This window comes from Musca autumnalis, unplaced genomic scaffold (assembly GCF_047663935.1).
Source record: "Musca autumnalis isolate F117 unplaced genomic scaffold, ASM4766393v1 scaffold_5, whole genome shotgun sequence".
NCBI lineage: Eukaryota > Metazoa > Arthropoda > Insecta > Diptera > Muscidae > Musca > Musca autumnalis.
In genome coordinates this window covers 170,074,793-170,093,991 of record NW_027412088.1, presented here as the reverse complement: position 1 = coordinate 170,093,991, position 19,199 = coordinate 170,074,793, and the positions used below count along the sequence as shown (strand labels likewise).

Sequence of the window (19,199 nt, the reverse complement as noted above, 5' to 3'; positions counted from 1 at the left end):
ATTTATTTGCCATATTTGGCTGTTTTGATCGGTTTATTAGGATGTTATAAAATCAGTCAAGGCATATATTAGCTATGTTCCTTTATTTTTTTATATGGTGAAACTAACAAAAGTATTATAACTTGAGAACAGCTCTCAAGTAAATTGTGGTGTAAGGGAACGTTTTTCGGATAAAAAGTGGAATTTAATCCTTGTGAGGATAAGTGTAGTTAAATTTAAGACTTTTGTAATTTTAACACAGAGGTTGTCTATATGACAGTGTATACCTTGGGTTGGGCGCCTGTATTTCAAGGCAAATGATGCCTAATTCAATATTTATATAAAACGGGGTTTTGTAAAACTCGCCATTTAAATTGTCAATTCTATTTATTATATTGTTACGGAAATAGGTTTGACTAATCTCCGTGTAGACGTTGTTTTATTCCCCGATACGATTTGTACCAAATAAAACAGGGTTCGTTTTAGATTACGTTTCTACAATGCTTTATTTACTTTATTACACTTATTCAGAACCGACTTTAATTACAAAGCACACAGCAAGTCTCTAGTTAGCACGCAGCTCTTATTTAACCGATCTGTTCAGTTCAACGCTTAAAACACAACTCCACTCGTCATTGCCAGTTCCCCTGTATTTATATCCCAAAGTCTCCCTGTTCGAGAGTCCTCTAGAAAATGTCTGGCAACTCCTCGAATATGTACAACGAACACACAGACGCACATTCGCACTAAGCGAACAACCAGACTCACATACATGGGGGATGATCAATGACGTAATTACAACAACAAATAAATGCAAGAAAAGAAGTAACAAACTAAACGATAATTACATGATTTTGGCAAAACAAACAAAAGAACATTAACAAAAGGTAATGTAACGACTAGAATGATGAAGAGAGTTCTACATGGTAGTTGTTGTTGCTTAGGGGTACTTTCCACGGTATGTTTTTTACATATGAGTTGTCACTTCTGCCATACAAAATGTATATGCAAAGTGACAACTCATATGTAAAAAACATATCGTGTAAAGTACCCATTAAATAAAATAACTGCGTAATAAACTTTACGTTACAATTCAAATTTTTAAATTAACGGAAATTAAACTAAATTAACTTAAACCTATCAGTTACATTCGTAACATTGCCTCCCGCTTAAGCCTGTTCGTCCCGAATAGGCGCAGTTCCCTCTCTGTGGTATGGGCATTGGTAACACTGCCTCCCGCTTAAGCCTGTTCCTCTTGACTAGACGCAGATTCGTTCCGTAGTGGTAGCAACCGATTTAGATGTACCCTCTACTGCGTCAGCTTTGGTCTTTTGCTCTTCTGGACGACGTTGCCTTCTCTCCAGGAATCGTGACGTTATACCTTCTTTATTTGTGGTCACCTTCCTAAGTGCCACCTGGTCTTCATCAGACTTGTCCTTCCTTGCTGTACGTCTGCTTTTCGATGGACCTTTCCTCGACGTACATATTCGCTTTTTCCCCCTCGTTGCGGGATTTTTCCACTTTCCTACTGGCCAATTGTCGGCGGCTTCCACCTTCAGCGTACGGACATCGACAGTGATCTCGTCAGATTCTGCGCTAGGGCGACACATGCTTTTCTTCTCTTTGTAGCCCACATTAATCGGTATTTCCACATTGGACCAAGTCTTCACACGGTGCTTTATGTCCAGGTTTATATCGAAGGCAATCATGAAGTCTACACCAAGTATAACTTCGTCCATAATATCGGCCACTACAAAATCGAAATTTACAGATTTTCTACCCATGCTCAGCCTTTGGTAGGCCTTTCCATGCACCGTTGTAGTCTCGCCTGTGGCCGTCCGCAATTTGACTCCATTTAACGGCAATACCTTCCCTTTTACCAAATCCGGTCTAATAATGGACTTTGTTGCACCGGTGTCCAATGTCAAGGTACGCAATACACCATTGACGAAGCCTTTCACCGTTAAGTTGTGATTCTTCTGCTGGACTATGGCTATAGAAATTGTGGGACCATCGTTTTCATCCTCTGCCAGCGGCGCCTCGTGATCGACGGAATTCATTTTATTTGATTCACCTGATATCTCTCTTTCCAGATTCTTGGCCACCGGTTGGTCGTCGTTTTTTGAAGGCGGTGAGGTGGATCTGGGCCTTGGTCGTTCCAATATGCATTCTCGTGCAATGTGTCCAGCTTTACGACAGTTATAACAAGTCTTTTTCGTTCTAGCAGCCCCTCGTTTCACACGCAGCAGTGCATCTTTCAGCAGGTCGACAACGGTCTGGGAATTATTGTCCTCAACTTGCAGCCTCCGCACGTTGTAAGCTTTAGGTTTCACCAGCATCTTCGCGGTTTCTTGGGCCAGGGCAAACGACACGGTTTCTGCAAATGTTCCTATCGGTGCCGCATACGTCGCAAATTTTATCTCTGGATCGCGAATACCACTTGCAAATGTCTCAATCTTTATGCGGTCCACCAATGGATGTGTCTCTCCTGGATATGCCAACTGCGCCAACCGCTCTATATCAGCCGCAAAGTCTTGTAAAGTCTCATTTGGCTTCTGAACTCTTCCCCTCAGTTCCATTCGGTAGATCTCTTGCTTGTGTTCACTACCGTACCTACGTTCAAGAGCAGCCATTATATCTCCATAGTTGTTCCTAGAAGCGGCGGGAATACTCTGTAATACGTCAGCAGCATCACCCTTCAATGACATCAGGAGTGATACCGCTTTGTCGTTGTCGTTCCAAGAATCTCTAGCAGCCATTGTCTCGAACTGTAATTTGAACACATTGAAAGAGGTAGAGCCGTCGAACACTGGAGGCTTAATTTTTAACGTGTTATGAATAGCTCTCACTGGGCCACCTTTGATTTCCAGTTCCGACATTTTCTTCTCCAGGTTAACAAATTTCTCGTCATGGGCCAGAAATTTCTCGTCAACAGACAGAATCTTTTTATCCAACTCTTTAATTTGCATCTCCACGTTTTCTACTCTCTTTTCAATCACTATCGTGATGTTCTCGAGTTTCTCGTTAATTTTTCTAGAATTCTCTTCCAACTCCTCTTTTAAGTTTCTTGAATTTTCTTCAAGCATCCTAGAATTCTCTGCCATTAAGTTTTCGGTGATTTTTCTAGAGTTCTCTTCTAACTTTTCCTCTAATTTTCTGGAATTTTCTTCGCTCTTTCTGGACATCTCTTCCAACATCTTACAGTTGTCAGATTTCATTTCCGCCATAAGTCTGGAAGTTTCTTCATTTTTCTTATTCATTTCCATGGAGCTTCCTTCTATTTTCCTAATTTCCACCATCATCATAGCCAGCATCGTCTCCCCTGGCAGCTACCGACGAAACTTCCTCAACGCTGGATTCGTCCTTTGCCGATAACTCGACTTCCTCCTTACCGTCGAACTCACATTCATCGATGTTCATTCCACGGCGCTCGAACTCTTCCAACAAGCGTTTTTGTAGTTCGGCCTTGTTGCCAGTAGAACACAACTCCAACTTACTTAGCTCCTTCTTCAAGTCTTCCACTCGTAGATCCTTAAACTTCATTGTAGGATGATCGTAATCTCACTGCTGACACCAATTGTTACGGAAATAGGTTTGACTAATCTCCGTGTAGACGTTGTTTTATTCCCCGATACGATTTGTACCAAATAAAACAGGGTTCGTTTTAGATTACGTTTCTACAATGCTTTATTTACTTTATTACACTTATTCAGAACCGACTTTAATTACAAAGCACACAGCAAGTCTCTAGTTAGCACGCAGCTCTTATTTAACCGATCTGTTCAGTTCAACGCTTAAAACACAACTCCACTCGTCATTGCCAGTTCCCCTGTATTTATATCCCAAAGTCTCCCTGTTCGAGAGTCCTCTAGAAAATGTCTGGCAACTCCTCGAATATGTACAACGAACACACAGACGCACATTCGCACTAAGCGAACAACCAGACTCACATACATGGGGGATGATCAATGACGTAATTACAACAACAAATAAATGCAAGAAAAGAAGTAACAAACTAAACGATAATTACATGATTTTGGCAAAACAAACAAAAGAACATTAACAAAAGGTAATGTAACGACTAGAATGATGAAGAGAGTTCTACATGGTAGTTGTTGTTGCTTAAATAAAATAACTGCGTAATAAACTTTACGTTACAATTCAAATTTTTAAATTAACGGAAATTAAACTAAATTAACTTAACTTAAACCTATCAGTTACATTCGTAACAATATGTTAAGACCACACTGGGGACACCTGTGAAAATAAAACAACCACCTTCAAAGTTAACACAACGGTATACATCCCCGTTCGTGGTAATGGTGTTATATCTTTTTCATCATTGGCCTTGAACTCACGTGAATATTTTTCGCCCACCTTGCCGAACAGTTCCAAATTGAAATGCAAACAAACGGCAGTACATGTGCCCGTTTTTTTTTATTTGATAACCTGACCTAACATTTGCTTTACAAATAATTGTATTTGTTTAGAGGTTATTTCATATACTAAACACAACTTCCGTGATTTTCAAAAGAGAATATTTTAAACAAATATTTGATTAATTTGTTTTTCTTTGCAAATTTATAAACATTTTATTACCTTTTGTCTTTTCATGCTACAGTATGGTCCCCGTTATGATTGGAGTCAAAATGATCAGGCCATGTTATTGGGCGCCTTCTTCTATGGTTATATGATAACATCTTTGCCGGCTGGAATGTTGGCAGAAAATTTCGGCGGTAAGCGAGTGGCGGGTTATTGTTGTTTATTGGCTGGTATTTTAACGGCTTTAACGCCGTTGGCAGCTGCCTGGGATAAATGGGCGGTTTGGGCCATACGTTTTGGAATTGGTTTTCTAACGGTAAATATAAACACTAGATTTTAGATATTCAGAAAGTTTTGGAAATAAATGATTTATTTTTATGTCTTCCAGGGCGTTGTCTATCCTTGCTGCCACAACTTAATCTCCAAATGGTCTCCCCCCGATGAAAAGGGTAAATTTGTGGCCGCTTTAATGGGTGGTACTTTTGGCACTGTCATTACCTGGCCAATTAGTGGTGTGATCATTGAAAATATGGGTTGGGATTGGGCCTTCTATATGGTGGGCATATTTGTGATAATTGTGGTCGCAGTGTGGTTCATTATAATCGATGACAGCCCTGCAGAGCATAGTACGATCAGTATTAAAGAAAGAGAGTATATTGAAAAGAGTTTGGGTGATACAATATCCAACAAGAAGGTAAGGTTTTGCGAAACTTAAATACAAATTTTAAATATTATTAATTTTGAACTTCCCTTTACAGCGTTTCCCACCCTACAAATCATTGGCTGTCTCATTGCCCTTCTGGTCGCTATTGTTGCTGCATTATGGTAGCATGTGGGGTCTATTCTTTTTGATTACTGCCACACCGAAATTCTTAAGTGAAGTACTGGGTTTCAATCTTTCATCAGCTGGTTTCTTGTCATCTTTGCCTCATTTGGCTCGTTTGATTTGTGCCTTCGGTTTTGGTGCCCTAGCTGATATGATCAGGAAGAAAAATTGGCTGTCAGTTACCAAAATGCGTAAATGCTTCTGCTTGCCTTGTAAGTCAATGGAAATTTCTCCCTAACCTCATTTATTTTCATTAATTAAATGTGGTTATTATTTCTAGCTCACATCATCCCTGGCATATTGTTGGTTATCCTGGCCTTCTTTGGTAAAGATCCTTATGTCTGTGTGGCCATCATGACAATTTCATTGGGCTTCAATGGTGCTGCAACTGCTTCCAACTTGCAGAACAGTCAAGATTTGGCGCCCAACTATGCTGGTACTCTATATGGTATTATTAATTGTATTGGTACCACTCCCGGTATCTTTTCACCCCTGATTGTGGCTGCCTTTACAGAGGAAAATGTAAGTATTAAGGAAAATATATAAATAATTGTCCTCAAAAGACACAAACATTTAAAAGAAAAGATCAATAAGGGCCTTCTTTCTCCTACTCCATAAATTCCCTTCGAAAAGCCTTCTTTATTCCTAGCCTCTAATTTCTATATAACATTTTCTCTTTTTCTGCAGAACACCATCGATCAATGGCATTATATCTTCTTAATTGGTGCTGCTGTATACATTGTACCCGCCCTAATATATTGGGTCTTTGGTTCGGGTAAAATACAAAAATGGAATGAATTGGATACAACATCTTCGAAGGAGGAAATTGTTAATACAAAATTATAAAGTATTGCCTAAAACAACATGTAGTATTTATCTTTATGTAAATATAATTACAAAACCAACAAAACTATACAAATGACAAAAACAAAAAACTTAACCTTGCAACTGTGTTATTCGTGTTATTACGAATTTATTGGTCTGTTCCAGAACCTGCAAGAAGCTACTATTTTTTACTTCGATAACATTTTTTCCTTTATGTTATCGGAAAAAATAGTAAAAATTAGTAGATTTTTGCAGTTCTGGAACAGACCAATTATTTTTTATTAAATGGATACCATTTTCCAATCAAAAATGCATTTGAGTCTTGTATTTTTCTAAGTGCTGTGTATCTATATTTCCTTTACATTGTTTTTTTATAAATAAGTTAATTTAAATATGTATGCATGTAAACAACAAAATGTTAAATGTAAAATGTTAGTTAAAATGTTATTTAAATAAATGTATATATTTTTAAGTATTAAAAATAAATAAATATATTTTTAAACCGTATACTTTTCAAAATTTTTTGTTGCAGTTGTGCTTTTTCGCAAGGTTTTTCATTAAGAGACAATGTGAATGCATGGCACAATTACCCAGGTAGTGGCATCGTAAAATTTTGAATATGTTATGTCAAAACTTTCTTTATGTTGTTGCGCAAGGCGAATTTAACAAGGTGATCCAATAGTTGACGTTAGGTTGTAGTCTTCATTTGCTGTCAAATTTTTTTTGCGCGAAATATCCACAAAAGTTAGAAGAAAACGTTAAAATATTATTCGCGAAGCTTAAACAAAGATGTTGTACACAGATATTTTTTATAGAAGCGAAACATTTGTTATTTATTTTTGATTAAAAATATGTTTTGACAGCAAATGAAGACATAGGTTGCTATTATTGTATCACCTTCTTTCTTACACCATGGTTGTTGGGGAAATTACAACAAAAATATTTTTTTATAAAGGGATTTGACTTTTCATATTCGATCAGCTGGTGTGATACCACTACCTGGTAGTTCTGCCATGATGTGATTGTTAATTTGAATTGTTGAACGTTAACAATATATTTAATTTTTGTTGAGTCACCCTGTAAGAGCGTTGCCATATACAACTGTCATACTGTGTTGCCAGAATTTATTAGATGTGTGTGTGTGTGTACTTGCACATTTTTTAGCCCTGTTCCTTTACGTGCAAGAAACTTCAAGTTTTACAACTTTTTACTCGAAAAGCGTTCCTTTACTTCAGACACCATACAATTCATATGGAAGTAGATTACAACTTTTGCTACTTTTGCCAGTTTTACCATTTTCAAAAGTAAAGGAACAGACCATTTATGTGTGTTCCAGTACTTTTTTAATGGTCAAAGTAGCAAAAGAGCGAACCATTTTTTCTTTAAGAGAAGTGGGCATTTTAAAACTTTTTTTGTTTGCGGCAACGGTTATTGGGCTAAAATGTGTAAAAGCTGTAAAAATTTTAAAAACTTTTTAGTTATGGAACAAAGCTTTTATTTTCAACAGATGTTAAATTTATGACCTGTTCCTGTACTTTATAAAGTAGTAAAAGTTGTAAAAGTCGTAAACGATTTTCATATAAATTTTGTGTACTGGAACGCAAAATGTGTAAAAGTGGTAAAAATTGTAAAAACATTTTAGTTCTGGAACAGAGCTTTAATTAAAATAATGGCACTAGCTTCCAAATCCTCATATAAGCTCTGTTCCAGATCTAAACAGTTTTTACAATTTTTACCACTTTTAAGGCCTGCGTACATAAGCTGCTCTGCCTGATTGCCTTGCTTTCCTGCTTCATTTTTGACATAATAAAAATAAAAGAATAAAGAAGGCCGAGGAAATTTCGAACTGGGTTGCCCTTTTCTTTTTTATTATTTTATCAGAAGTAAGCAAGATAAGCGGGCAAGGCAGCTTATGTACGCAGGCCTTTACACATTTTGCGTTCCCGCACACAAAATTTCGCTGTTTGTCGGTTTTGTGTGTGTGAAAAGTAAGTCCGTAGTCACACGTACACATTTTTCGGAAAAGTAAAATGTATTTTTTTAATATTTCTATAAAATAAAAGCAATTGTTTATTCTCCTTTACATTTCTGTGAACTACTTGTGCAAAATGTCAAAAAAAGCTTTGACATTTCCGTCATTTTCATCACCAAATTAATGGAGTTGACAACTTAACGATAATATCGATAGCAATCGATATTTCAAAAAATATGATGGCGAAAATATCTAATGTTGGGAATATCGATGGTTTGCCAGCTCCACTTTGTGCATTGACGCTTAATGCAATTTATCGATAATCCGAACACTAGAATTTTTTACATTGTAGACTCTGTAATCCGGACATAACATAGTTTTCTTACCTCGATAATCCGGACACCGATATATTTTCCTATATTGAGCATTATATTCTTTGGAACAAGTGTCGTTTAGGGGCACTTCTCGGATAGGTCCATAGGTTGCCCTTGGGACCCTGATTCCAACGATATATAATTTTCCGGGGGGAAGTCCATACTTCCCGAGATATGGGTCTTGACATTCCGGAAATTTCGTGCTTTAACACCTATAGGTTGTTTATGGGCACCTCTTCGATCGGGCTGAAATTTTTGCCATAGGTAGTCCTTGGGACCTTGAACACAACGATATATAGCTTTCCGTGCGGAAGGCCGTACTTCCCGAGATATGTGTATTGACTTCTTTACTTTTATCACCATTATTTTTAAAACCTATGCAATATGGGACTCGTTTTAAAGCTCACGATGAGTACTTTTCAACGCCCCCAATAAATAATAATGGTAATTAGATTTTCTAATAATAATTCATTAAGTTATTATTGGGCTACACGATCAAAACCCTCTTTTAAATTGAAAGTGTTCTTAAGTAGCCGGCCTTCGGCCGGAGATTTAAGACTTTCTCCTATAGACAGGGACAAAAGTGGGCTACGCGATCAAAACTCTCTTTTAAATTGAAAGTGTTCTTATGTACCGGCCTTCGATCGGGGATTTAAGACTTTCTCCTATGGACAATGACAAAAGTGGACTCCGTAAACAAAACTTTTTTGTAAATTTAAAGTTTCCTAAGTAGCCGGCTTTGAACAGGAATTTAATACATTCTCCTATAAACAGGTGTAAAAACAGGTCGCGTGCATAAAAGTACTCTCCATAAGCATTAAAACGATGCCCATATTGCCCACGTTAGAATTGTAAAATGTCAAGACCCATATCTCGGGAAGGATGGACTTCCCCCAGAAAATTATATATCGTTGTATTCAGGATGCCAAGGGCTATCTACCGTAAAAATTTGAGCACGTTCCGAGAGGTGCCCCTAAACGACATTTAAGCCTATTCTTTTTTCAAAGTTTTCGGTCCAAAACTCGGCTTTCTAGATAGCCACTGTTAACTCAGTTATACAGTCAATATGTGATTGACTATCTGAAATGTAGGGGAAACACTTGCTTTTATTTTTCTTTTTCTTCAGTATTTGACATTAGTATTACTGTTTTTGTAACTTATTTTTGTTCGTTCGTCTATATTCGTAATAATTTGTGCATCCATAGCTAAGATCACAGATGACATACAGACTTAATTTTTCGTAGATGAGTTCCAAATATAGTTCAGAATTCCTCATTTAAAAATCAGTGTTCTCCGTTTGCGCTAAGGCGAGTAAATTGATCTACAAAATTTGACAATTCGTGTGAGAAGAATAAAATTTTTTACAAAAACAGGGGGTAAGCCCTGAGGACATAAGCTGCCTAGCCTGCTTACCTTGCTTGCTTCTGATAAAATAATAAAAGAGAAAAGGGCAACCCAGTTCGAAATTTGCTCGGCCTCCTTTATTCTTTTATTTTTATTATGTCAAAAATGAAGCAGGAAAGCAAGGCAATCAGGCGAGGCAGCTTATGTACGCAGGCCTCTAGGCCCTCGACGCATAAGAAGCATGACATTCTTGCTGAAGTCATATCTGATAAAAGACTAAAGACCAAGTTTGATCTTATAAAAAGATTTCAGAATCACATTTAAATGAAGGCCTGGGTACATAAGCTGCCTCGCCTGATTGACTCGCTTTCCTGCTCCATTTTTGACATAAGAAAAATAAAAGAATAAAGAAGGCCGAGACAATTTCGAACTAGGTTGCCCTTTTCTTTTTTAATCTTTTATCAGAAGCAAGCAAGGCAACCAGGCGAGGCAGCTTAGTCCCGGGCCACACTGCAGTAATTTCACTGAAATTTTGATAAGAAATTATGCGTCTCTAGATCGACGTCCATAGTTGAGTAAAATCATAAAATTGCTGTAGTGGGGAATTCGATTTAAGAACACCTAATTTCATGAAATTTTTTTATGAAATTCACGCTAGTGTGGACCGGGATGTGTCTTTAGTCATTTACCAGATATGACTTAAGCAAGAATGCCATGCTTTTTATGTGTCCAGGCCTTTACTTTTCGTTTCCTCGTTTTCATGAGAGTTTGAACACATAAAGGCCTGGGTACAGAAGTCCCGGTCCACACTAACGTGAATTTCATTAAAAAGTTTCATGAAATTAGGTGTTCTTAAATTGAATTCCCCACAACAGCAATTTTATGATTTTACTCTACTATGGAGGTCGATCTAGAGACACATAATTTCATGCAATTGTTTCAATGAAATCACTCGAGTGTGGACAGGGACTAAGCTGCCTCGCCAGGTTGACTTGCTTTCTTACTTCATTTCTGACATAGCAAAAATAAAATAATAAAGAAGAAAAGGGCAACCTAGTTCGAAATTGGCTCGGCCTTCTTTATTCTTTTATTTTATGTTATGTCAGAAATGATGCAGGAAAGCAAGGCAACCAGGCGAGGCAGCTTATGTACCCAGGCCTTAACACAGCAAAATTAATTGGAAGTAGTGCAATGTAGACTAGTTCTTTCACGGCATGTTTTGATGCAGTTCAAGCGGAGTCGTGAAAAAGGCACTCCGTTCCTAACATATTAACCGCATTCGGATGCGATCCAATGAATGACATCCCTTCCTTATATTTTAACAGCATTTGTATGCGATCCAACGATTGACATCCATTTCTCACACTTAAATTGTATTCGAATGCAGTTCAAGAGAGTCGTGAAAAAGACACTCCGTTTGATACATTTTACAAGCAATTGCTTATTGATCCATATAATCAAGCAAGCCAATTTGTAGAAACCTATGACTAAAAAAAATTTTCCAAAGATAAAAAAGTGTGCATCAATTTCTAAAATGTTGATATAAAATAAAAAAATACAACCAAAAGTTGGGAAAATCTTTACGGTAACTCACGAGAAGAAAATTTCATAATGAAGTACTGGTGCTGGATTCTTGTTCTACGAAAATTTTATATGAAAAATATTTTCTTTATAATTTTTTTCATTTGACAGTTTTCTCCTTTATAAAAGTTTTCATTTCGCATTTTCATAGAAACAGAATTGAGCCCCTGATGGAGTACTTCTCGAAATCTCAACTGGTGATGGGAAGACAATATATGAACTAGAGCTGGCAAACCATCGATATTCCCAACATTAGATATTTTCGATATAATGTTTTAAAATATCGATTGCAATCGATATTATCGTTAAGTTGTCATCGCCATTAATTTGGAGATAAAAATGGCGGAAATGTCAATAATTTTTTTGAAATTATGCAAAAGTAGTTTACAGAAATGTAAAGGAGAATAAACAACTGCTTTTATTTCATAAAAAATGTAAAAAAATCCATTTTATTTGTGACGGCCACCTTTTGTCCGTGGTTAAATGAGAAAACATCGCCATAGTAAAAATTTAAATATTATTTATTATAATTGTTCATTGCATGTTTCTCCCAATACTTATTCTCACAAATGTTTTGTTCACAAAGAAATGCTCTGTTCCAGAACCTGCAAGAAGCTACTACTTTTTACTACGATAACATTTTTTCCTTTATGTTATCGGAAAAAATAGTAAATATTAGTAGATTCTTGCAGTACTGGAACAGACCATAAATGTGATAAAGAAACGTCAATGAATATTTACAGGGTCGGATAAGTCGTATTACTTACTTACAGACTGGCTGTCTGCTTGAGATGCGCGTAATCATTGACGTGCAACGTAAAAAGAATGTCCAGCGTGACAATATGTGTGTTCGTTTACTCAAAATTTGTACAAATTATTGAGTAAACAAACACACCTAATATTAGTCATGTGTTGCTTTCACATCTACCTATTTTTGTGTGGTTATTTCGATTTACCTATTTTTAACAAAATAACAAAAAACAATTATTCGACATACTTCATATTTTATGTATATCGGAAGTAATGACAGATATATTATTAACGCCATCTACATTTTGTTACATAAATTATGAATCGAAAAATTGTTTTGCAACTACCACGTTTTATCACAAATACCACAACACATGTAGGTCTATGATCTTTCACTTAATTGAAATTACGCTTCATCTCATTCATTATTATAATTGCGTCTGTCAAAAAGAGATCATCTACTAGCCTCTGAAAACGTGTAACCCTGCGTTTACAAATGACAGGACAGTTGAGTTCATGTATTGATTGTCAAAATCCCACAACTTGCCTGTGTGACGTAGGTGTCCCGACAACTGCAAAAACAGTTGTAAAATTTTGAATGAAAATCGTCGATTTCTTTTTGTTTTCCGTTCACATATTTTGTTTTTGTACATATTCTTTTGTTTACGGCACATTTGAATTATCATCTCACTTCTTTTTCACAAAAATGTCAAAAATTTGTCATCCCGGCTGTCTGTGAAAAACTGATGGACAGCTGAGAGACAAACGACAAATGTATGCATGTGTTAGTAAATCAGAGTTGTATTTGAAGACAAACTGTCTGGTGTAAACGCCTAGTAAGTGCTTTTCGATATCGGCAAAAGCAATTTTTAAGTAAAAAAGTATATTTCTATATACATTACATAGTTCTTTAATGTGAAACATCAAATTAATTGGAAATAATATCAACCACATAAAAATCATTGTTCTACACATACAATTTTATACTCTAACCCCGGGTAAGCATTTTTCTTTGAACCACTTTTCTACTTTTGTTTTATTATGACTAAAACAAACTACTAAATATATGATACAGGATACTGTGGTGTAACTCCACGAAATTTATTGGCAAAAAGCGCGATTCATGACAGACAAAAGAGGTACAACTAAAGAAACACGTGGGAAAACCACTTATCCCGGAGGAAATTTTATAAACTATTCCCATGACAGCACTCAGCTGACCAAACTTCCGATATTAATAAGTGAGTACCCCAACCTGTAGGAACAGTTTGAATGCGCTTTTTATTATCAATTAAGCAGAATATATTATATATACAAAAATAGAATTTCCACCATTCCCTATATTTCGGCCAAGTCATAAAACATAGAATTATCGGAACTTTTACTAAACACGTGCTTTGAAAACTTATAAGTTACAAAATAAGAATAACCTTGTAGTGTACTGTCATTAAAAGAATTATAATTATATAAATAGTGAAGCATACTCTAGGGTGCTGTTAATCAATTCGTAAAACATAATTTGTACATATTTTTTGGCTAACTAAAATAAAAGAAATCTATGATGTTATTTAAAAAAATGATATAGATATAAGACCCATAACCCTTAGATAAAAAAAAAAAAAAAACAATAAATCTTTAAAACAATGAACTGTGTATATACAGAAAATAAGACCATATAAATAAATAGATAATTACATATACAACGACAATAAAATAATATTATATAAGACCTTGATATAAAAAAATTTAAATATGTAATAAAAACTATCAAAATCTAAGTAAAACAACAAAAATCTTCTTTGTTTTTAAATGCAAATTTTCTAAATTTAAATAATATCTATATTATTATATTATATAATAATATCTAAATTAAGTATATGATTTTTTTTTTGACATTTAAAATTCCATAAAATCATCATCCAAAAATGAAGTTGATCTAAATATTTAGATTGTGGACTGAAAATTGTTAGATACATAGTGTGTATAGGGGCATTTCCAACATAAATAATGGCAAAAGGAAGTGCCATGGATGACGAAAAAAAAGTCATTAGGGGTGGGATTGCCAGCAAGGTGTGACAACTAAACCTTGGATAGTTTGATAGATTGACATGTATTTATAATAAATTGAATGACTGTCGGTATCATCTTAGAATACTTCAGTTCTGTCATATTTTATATAGTTTTATTTCTATGCAAATATTAACTTCCCAGCAAAAAAAAATGGAAGTGGTGCAAGTTGGAGTGAGGATTTCATTACATGCATGGATGCGCTTCCAGTGGACTAATGAAAAAGGCAATCCTTTTCCTCACATTTGGATTACATCCAACAAGCACTTTTATGTATAAACGATAAAAAATTCAATTTTCATTCAACAAATGAAATTAAAGTAATACGGCGTTTATATTATAGTTTTTTGCAGGGTTAACCTTCTTTATGAGGATTTGTTTGAAGTATATACAATGGAAATGACATTTGAAACCCAGACCCACTGGGTTAACCTTGTTATATATAAACGGCCTATAAGAATAAAATTAAAATGTCTTATTAATGGCCTGTTCCCGTACTTTACAAAGTGGTAAAAGTCGTAAACGATTTTCATACAAATTTTGTGTACGGGAACGCAAAACTCGTAAAAGTGGTAAAAATTTTAAAAATGGAGTGCTTCCTAGCTGCGTGCTGCGGAAGCAAAATGGAGTGCTTCCTAACTGCGTGCTGCGGAAGCAAAATGGAGTGCTTCCTTTCTGCGCGCTCCCTTGTAAAATTCACTGAGGAATTCATAGAAAAAGAAGCACTTTGTGACACTTGCACCAGTGATTTAACTGCTTCCGTGGATGCAAACTTTTTGCTGGGTTCCGTTAAGACCCTCAATTATTTATGGTACAAAAAAATCAATTTTATGTCGACAGATAAAGCGGAAAACGAACCTCCCCATTCCGGCGAGCTAAGCCGCAGCCTAACATCATTGTACCGCCTCCGCTTAAAAGAATCTGTCACATATTTTACCGAAAAATGTGTACTGTGACTACGGACATACTTTCTTACGCACACATAACCGAAAAACAGCGAAATTTCTATTTATTTCAATGGATTTCAGGTTATGGGTTTTTATTCCGATAATATCGATAAGAAAAACTATCTATCGATATTGAATTTTTAAATAATAATCGATATTATCGATAGTGCCATCGATTTTTTGCCAGCTCTAATATGAACCCTTTATGTCATGTTCACACGAGCGTTTCAATTACGTTGTTCGTCTGTCGAACGACGTACACGACTTAACCCGTTTCCACGACACCATTCGTAATTAACACAAACATAAACAAAATTTCTTTCATTTTTGTTTCTTTGTTTTCACGTAAATTTGAATCGAAAACACATAAAATATGCATTAAATGAACAGGAAAAGCAATAGACCTTCCTTCAAATGTATCTTCTATATTTAACTACACACATTTCATTCATTTTTTCATAAATTCTGAATAATTTTGTATTTTCAATATATTTTTATATGTTTCTATTTTCAAAATTAAAGAGAGAGAGGCATGTCAAAACAATGTTTGTGTATACAGACTTTCAGTTATTTGTTACCTTTTTGTTTCTGTTTTTTTACGTGATTTTCAACTAATGGACAAGAAATTTGTGTGGAATAAAGAAGGAAACACAACCGTCTTCCTTCTGCATCTATATAAAATGTTTAGTTCATTAATTTTCATTCATATTTTTCCTTTTTTCTACAAATTTTTGTGTTTTCAATAAATTTTTCAATTTTGAATTTAGACATGTCATAATAAATTTTTTCGATAAATTCTCTCATTTGTTAGGGATGGGACAAACTTATTCGTCGTTCAGAGAGTATTTCTAATCGAACAACGTAGAAAAATCGTCGTTCGTTCATAGAATTTTGTGTGGGGAAATAAGTAATTTATTCGTAGTTATGGGTCGAACAACGAATAGAGAACGAACGACGTACCGTGGAAACGGGCTATTAGTAGATGAAGCAAAAACATTTCAGCTTATGCTAAGTTTACATTTACGAAATCCACTCGATTTCAACTGTCAATTCCATAGCTCAAACGTCAAATGAAATCTCTTCTGGATTTCATTTTACATTTAACCTATGGATTTGACAGTTGAAATCGAATGGATTTCGTAAATGTAAACCAAGCATTAGATTAAATGGAGAACGGACGAAACAGACTCAGTTGCAATTGAATTTAATGGAGAAATTCATTTCAAATTTTGGTATTTTCTGTACATTTTATATGTTATTTTAAAAATTATGTCAAAACAATATTTGTGTATACAAACTTTCATACCCCGGTTACACTTAACCGGATTAACCCAGAGGGTTTGGATTTTAAATGTCAATTCCATAGGGCAAACATCAAATAAATCCTCTCGAAGTGGGTTAACCCGGCAAAACGCGAAATTGAAACAATGGACGAAAAATGTAACTGCAATGAAAGAGAATAGAAAATTTGCTATGCTTTGAATGTATACTAAAGGCCTGCGTACATAAGCTGCCTTGCCTGCTTACCTTGCTTACTTCTGATAAAAGAATAAAAAAGAAAATGGCAACCCAGTTCGAAATTTCCTCGGCCTTCTTTATTCTTTTATTTTTATTATGCCAAAAATGAAGCAAGAAAGCAAGGCAATCAGGCAGAGCAGCTTATGTACGCAGGGCTTAACCGTTGAACCGTTTACTTTTCATACATGTTTTGCAGTTTTTCTAAAAAGCCATACATTTTTAAATTTTGTATTTTGTCTGTAATAATTAATTTATTTCGATAAATGCTCTCATTTCTTAGAGATAAGGCATATTTCATCGTTGTTCCGAGAGTATTTCTACTTGAACAACTTCGTAGGTGGCTCTAAGGGCCTGCGTATATAAGCTGCCTTGCCTGATTGCCTTGCTTTAAGCTGGGTACACATTGTCAGTTTTGAATGACAGCTTTGTTGTTGCTTGCTAGTGTGGCCGTTCATTTTTGTCATTCATCATGCAACCACAAAATATTTTGTGGTTGCTGGACGGTTTGACAGTTATCGATAATTGCGAAATATCGACATTCAAAACTGACAATGTGTACCCAGCTTTACTGCTTCATTTCTGACATAATAAAAATAAAAGAATAAAGAAGGCCGAGCAAATTTGGAACTGGGTTGCCCTTTTCTTTTTTATTCTTTTATCAGAAGGAAGCAAGGTAAGCAGGCAAGGCAGCTTATGTACTCACCCCTTAAGCGGTCGGTACATACGGTGCGTTGTGCGTCGCGCTACAACAACCACATGAAAAATATGTAAGTGATGCCAAGTTTTTTGAAAAACAACAACATGGCTGGCGCATTAAAGTTAAACATAATTTAACTGTTTTGGGACAACGCATGAGGGCTTTAAGCCCTCGGCACATACGGTCCGTTTAGTGACACGTTGGGACATGCGTTGTCCCAAAACAGTTAAATTATGTTTAACTTTAAAGGCCTCGGCACATACGGCGCGTTGAGCGTTGTGTTACAACAACCACATGAAAACTTCAAGAACAAACTTGGCATCACTTACACATTTTTCATGTGGTTGTTGTTTTCAACGCGCAACGCGTCGCACAACGTACCGTATGTGCCGGGGGCTTAATGCGCCAGCCATGTTGTTGTTTTTCAAAAAACTTGGCATCACTTACACATTTTTCATGTGGTTGTTGTAGCGCGACGCACAACGCACCGTATGTGCCGAGCGCTTTAAAGCTTGGGTACAGAAGCTGCCTCGCCTGCTTACCTTGCTTCTGATAAAAGAATAAAAAAAGGGCAGCCTAGTTCGAAATTTGCTCGACCTTCTTTATTCTTTTATTTTTATTATGTCAGAAATGAAGCAAGAAAGCAAGGCAAGCAGACCTCGCCTGCTAGACTTGCTTGCTTCTGATAAAAGAATAAAAAAAGGTCAACCCAATTCGAAATTTGCTCTGCATTTTTTATTCTTTTATTTTTATTATGTCAGATATAAAGCAGGAAAGCAAGACAAGAAGGCGAGGCTGCTTATGTACCCAGGACATAAGTATATCGATCTACAAGTTTATGAATCTGTCCGACCATCAATGTTCTTCTACATCGTTAAAATCCCTGAGATCTACTGTGAGAAAGTATATCGGATATGGTTTTTGGAACCTGTACACAAGACATCCAAAGCAATCTGACTTGTGGTCTCTAATCGAAGAAAGAACCTCCTTCTGGCTCGATAAGTTAGGGACTAAGGTCAGTCTGGAACTCATTGCAGGTCACTGTAGGGTTAGATCTCTAACGTCAAAAGGGGACCACAGTGACGTCGATTACTGTTGTATACTAGAATATGCGGAAGAGATAGAAGCTCTGTTCATTTACTTGTTTAATGGTAAAAGTGGTAAAAGAGAAAACTCTCAAAATTGCTCTCTCCAGTTTTACCACAAAAGTAAAGGAACGGAAAAATTTTAGATCTGGTAACAATGTCCAAAATAAACAAAGAAAAACAGTTTTCTTTTTTATTTCACTGTTTTTAATTTTGTTTTGTCAGTGTTCGCTAAAACGTCAAAATTGTTTTGATGAATGATAACGGATGAGTAAACAAAGAAGAAGAGGAACGAAATGTTGAAATGAAAACAAAACAGAGTTGAATTTTTTGATCAATAATAAATATCAACTCTGAAAGTCAACATGGTTTTGACAGATTAAGCCATAACAAAAAAAATTGTAATCAGCTGATAGCTGTGGCCTACCTAAGAATTATTGTACCATGTTTGTAGCTATCTGACTGCTGGGTAGGTTAAAGATAGATACTCTTATAGTACGTTTATATATAACCGGATTTAACAAACCGACTGGGTTTAAAATGTCAATTCCATTGCTTATATTTCAAATAAATCCTCATAACGAAGGTTAACCCTGCAAAAGGCTATAATATAAACATGGTCTTAAACTTAGTATAGAATATAGACTTATACGATTATTAAGTGAATTATCTCAATTTATTTGGCACATATT

General features: G+C 35.7%; 1 protein-coding gene across 3 annotated transcripts in view; it reads left to right on the top strand.

Moving 5' to 3' along the window:
* Window positions 1–6,677, top strand: part of LOC141387731 (sialin) — a 54,699-nt gene extending 48,022 nt beyond the window's left edge. For all 3 annotated transcript variants that reach the window (XM_073957835.1, XM_073957837.1, XM_073957836.1), the window contains 5 exons: window positions 4,601–4,837; window positions 4,910–5,215; window positions 5,280–5,559; window positions 5,628–5,869; window positions 6,035–6,677. In XM_073957835.1, the coding sequence (XP_073813936.1) occupies window positions 4,601–4,837; window positions 4,910–5,215; window positions 5,280–5,559; window positions 5,628–5,869; window positions 6,035–6,193 (1,224 nt within the window). In that variant the 3' untranslated portion in view covers window positions 6,194–6,677. The remainder of the gene's footprint in view (window positions 1–4,600; window positions 4,838–4,909; window positions 5,216–5,279; window positions 5,560–5,627; window positions 5,870–6,034) is intronic.
* The last annotated feature ends 12,522 nt before the right edge of the window (window positions 6,678–19,199 follow it).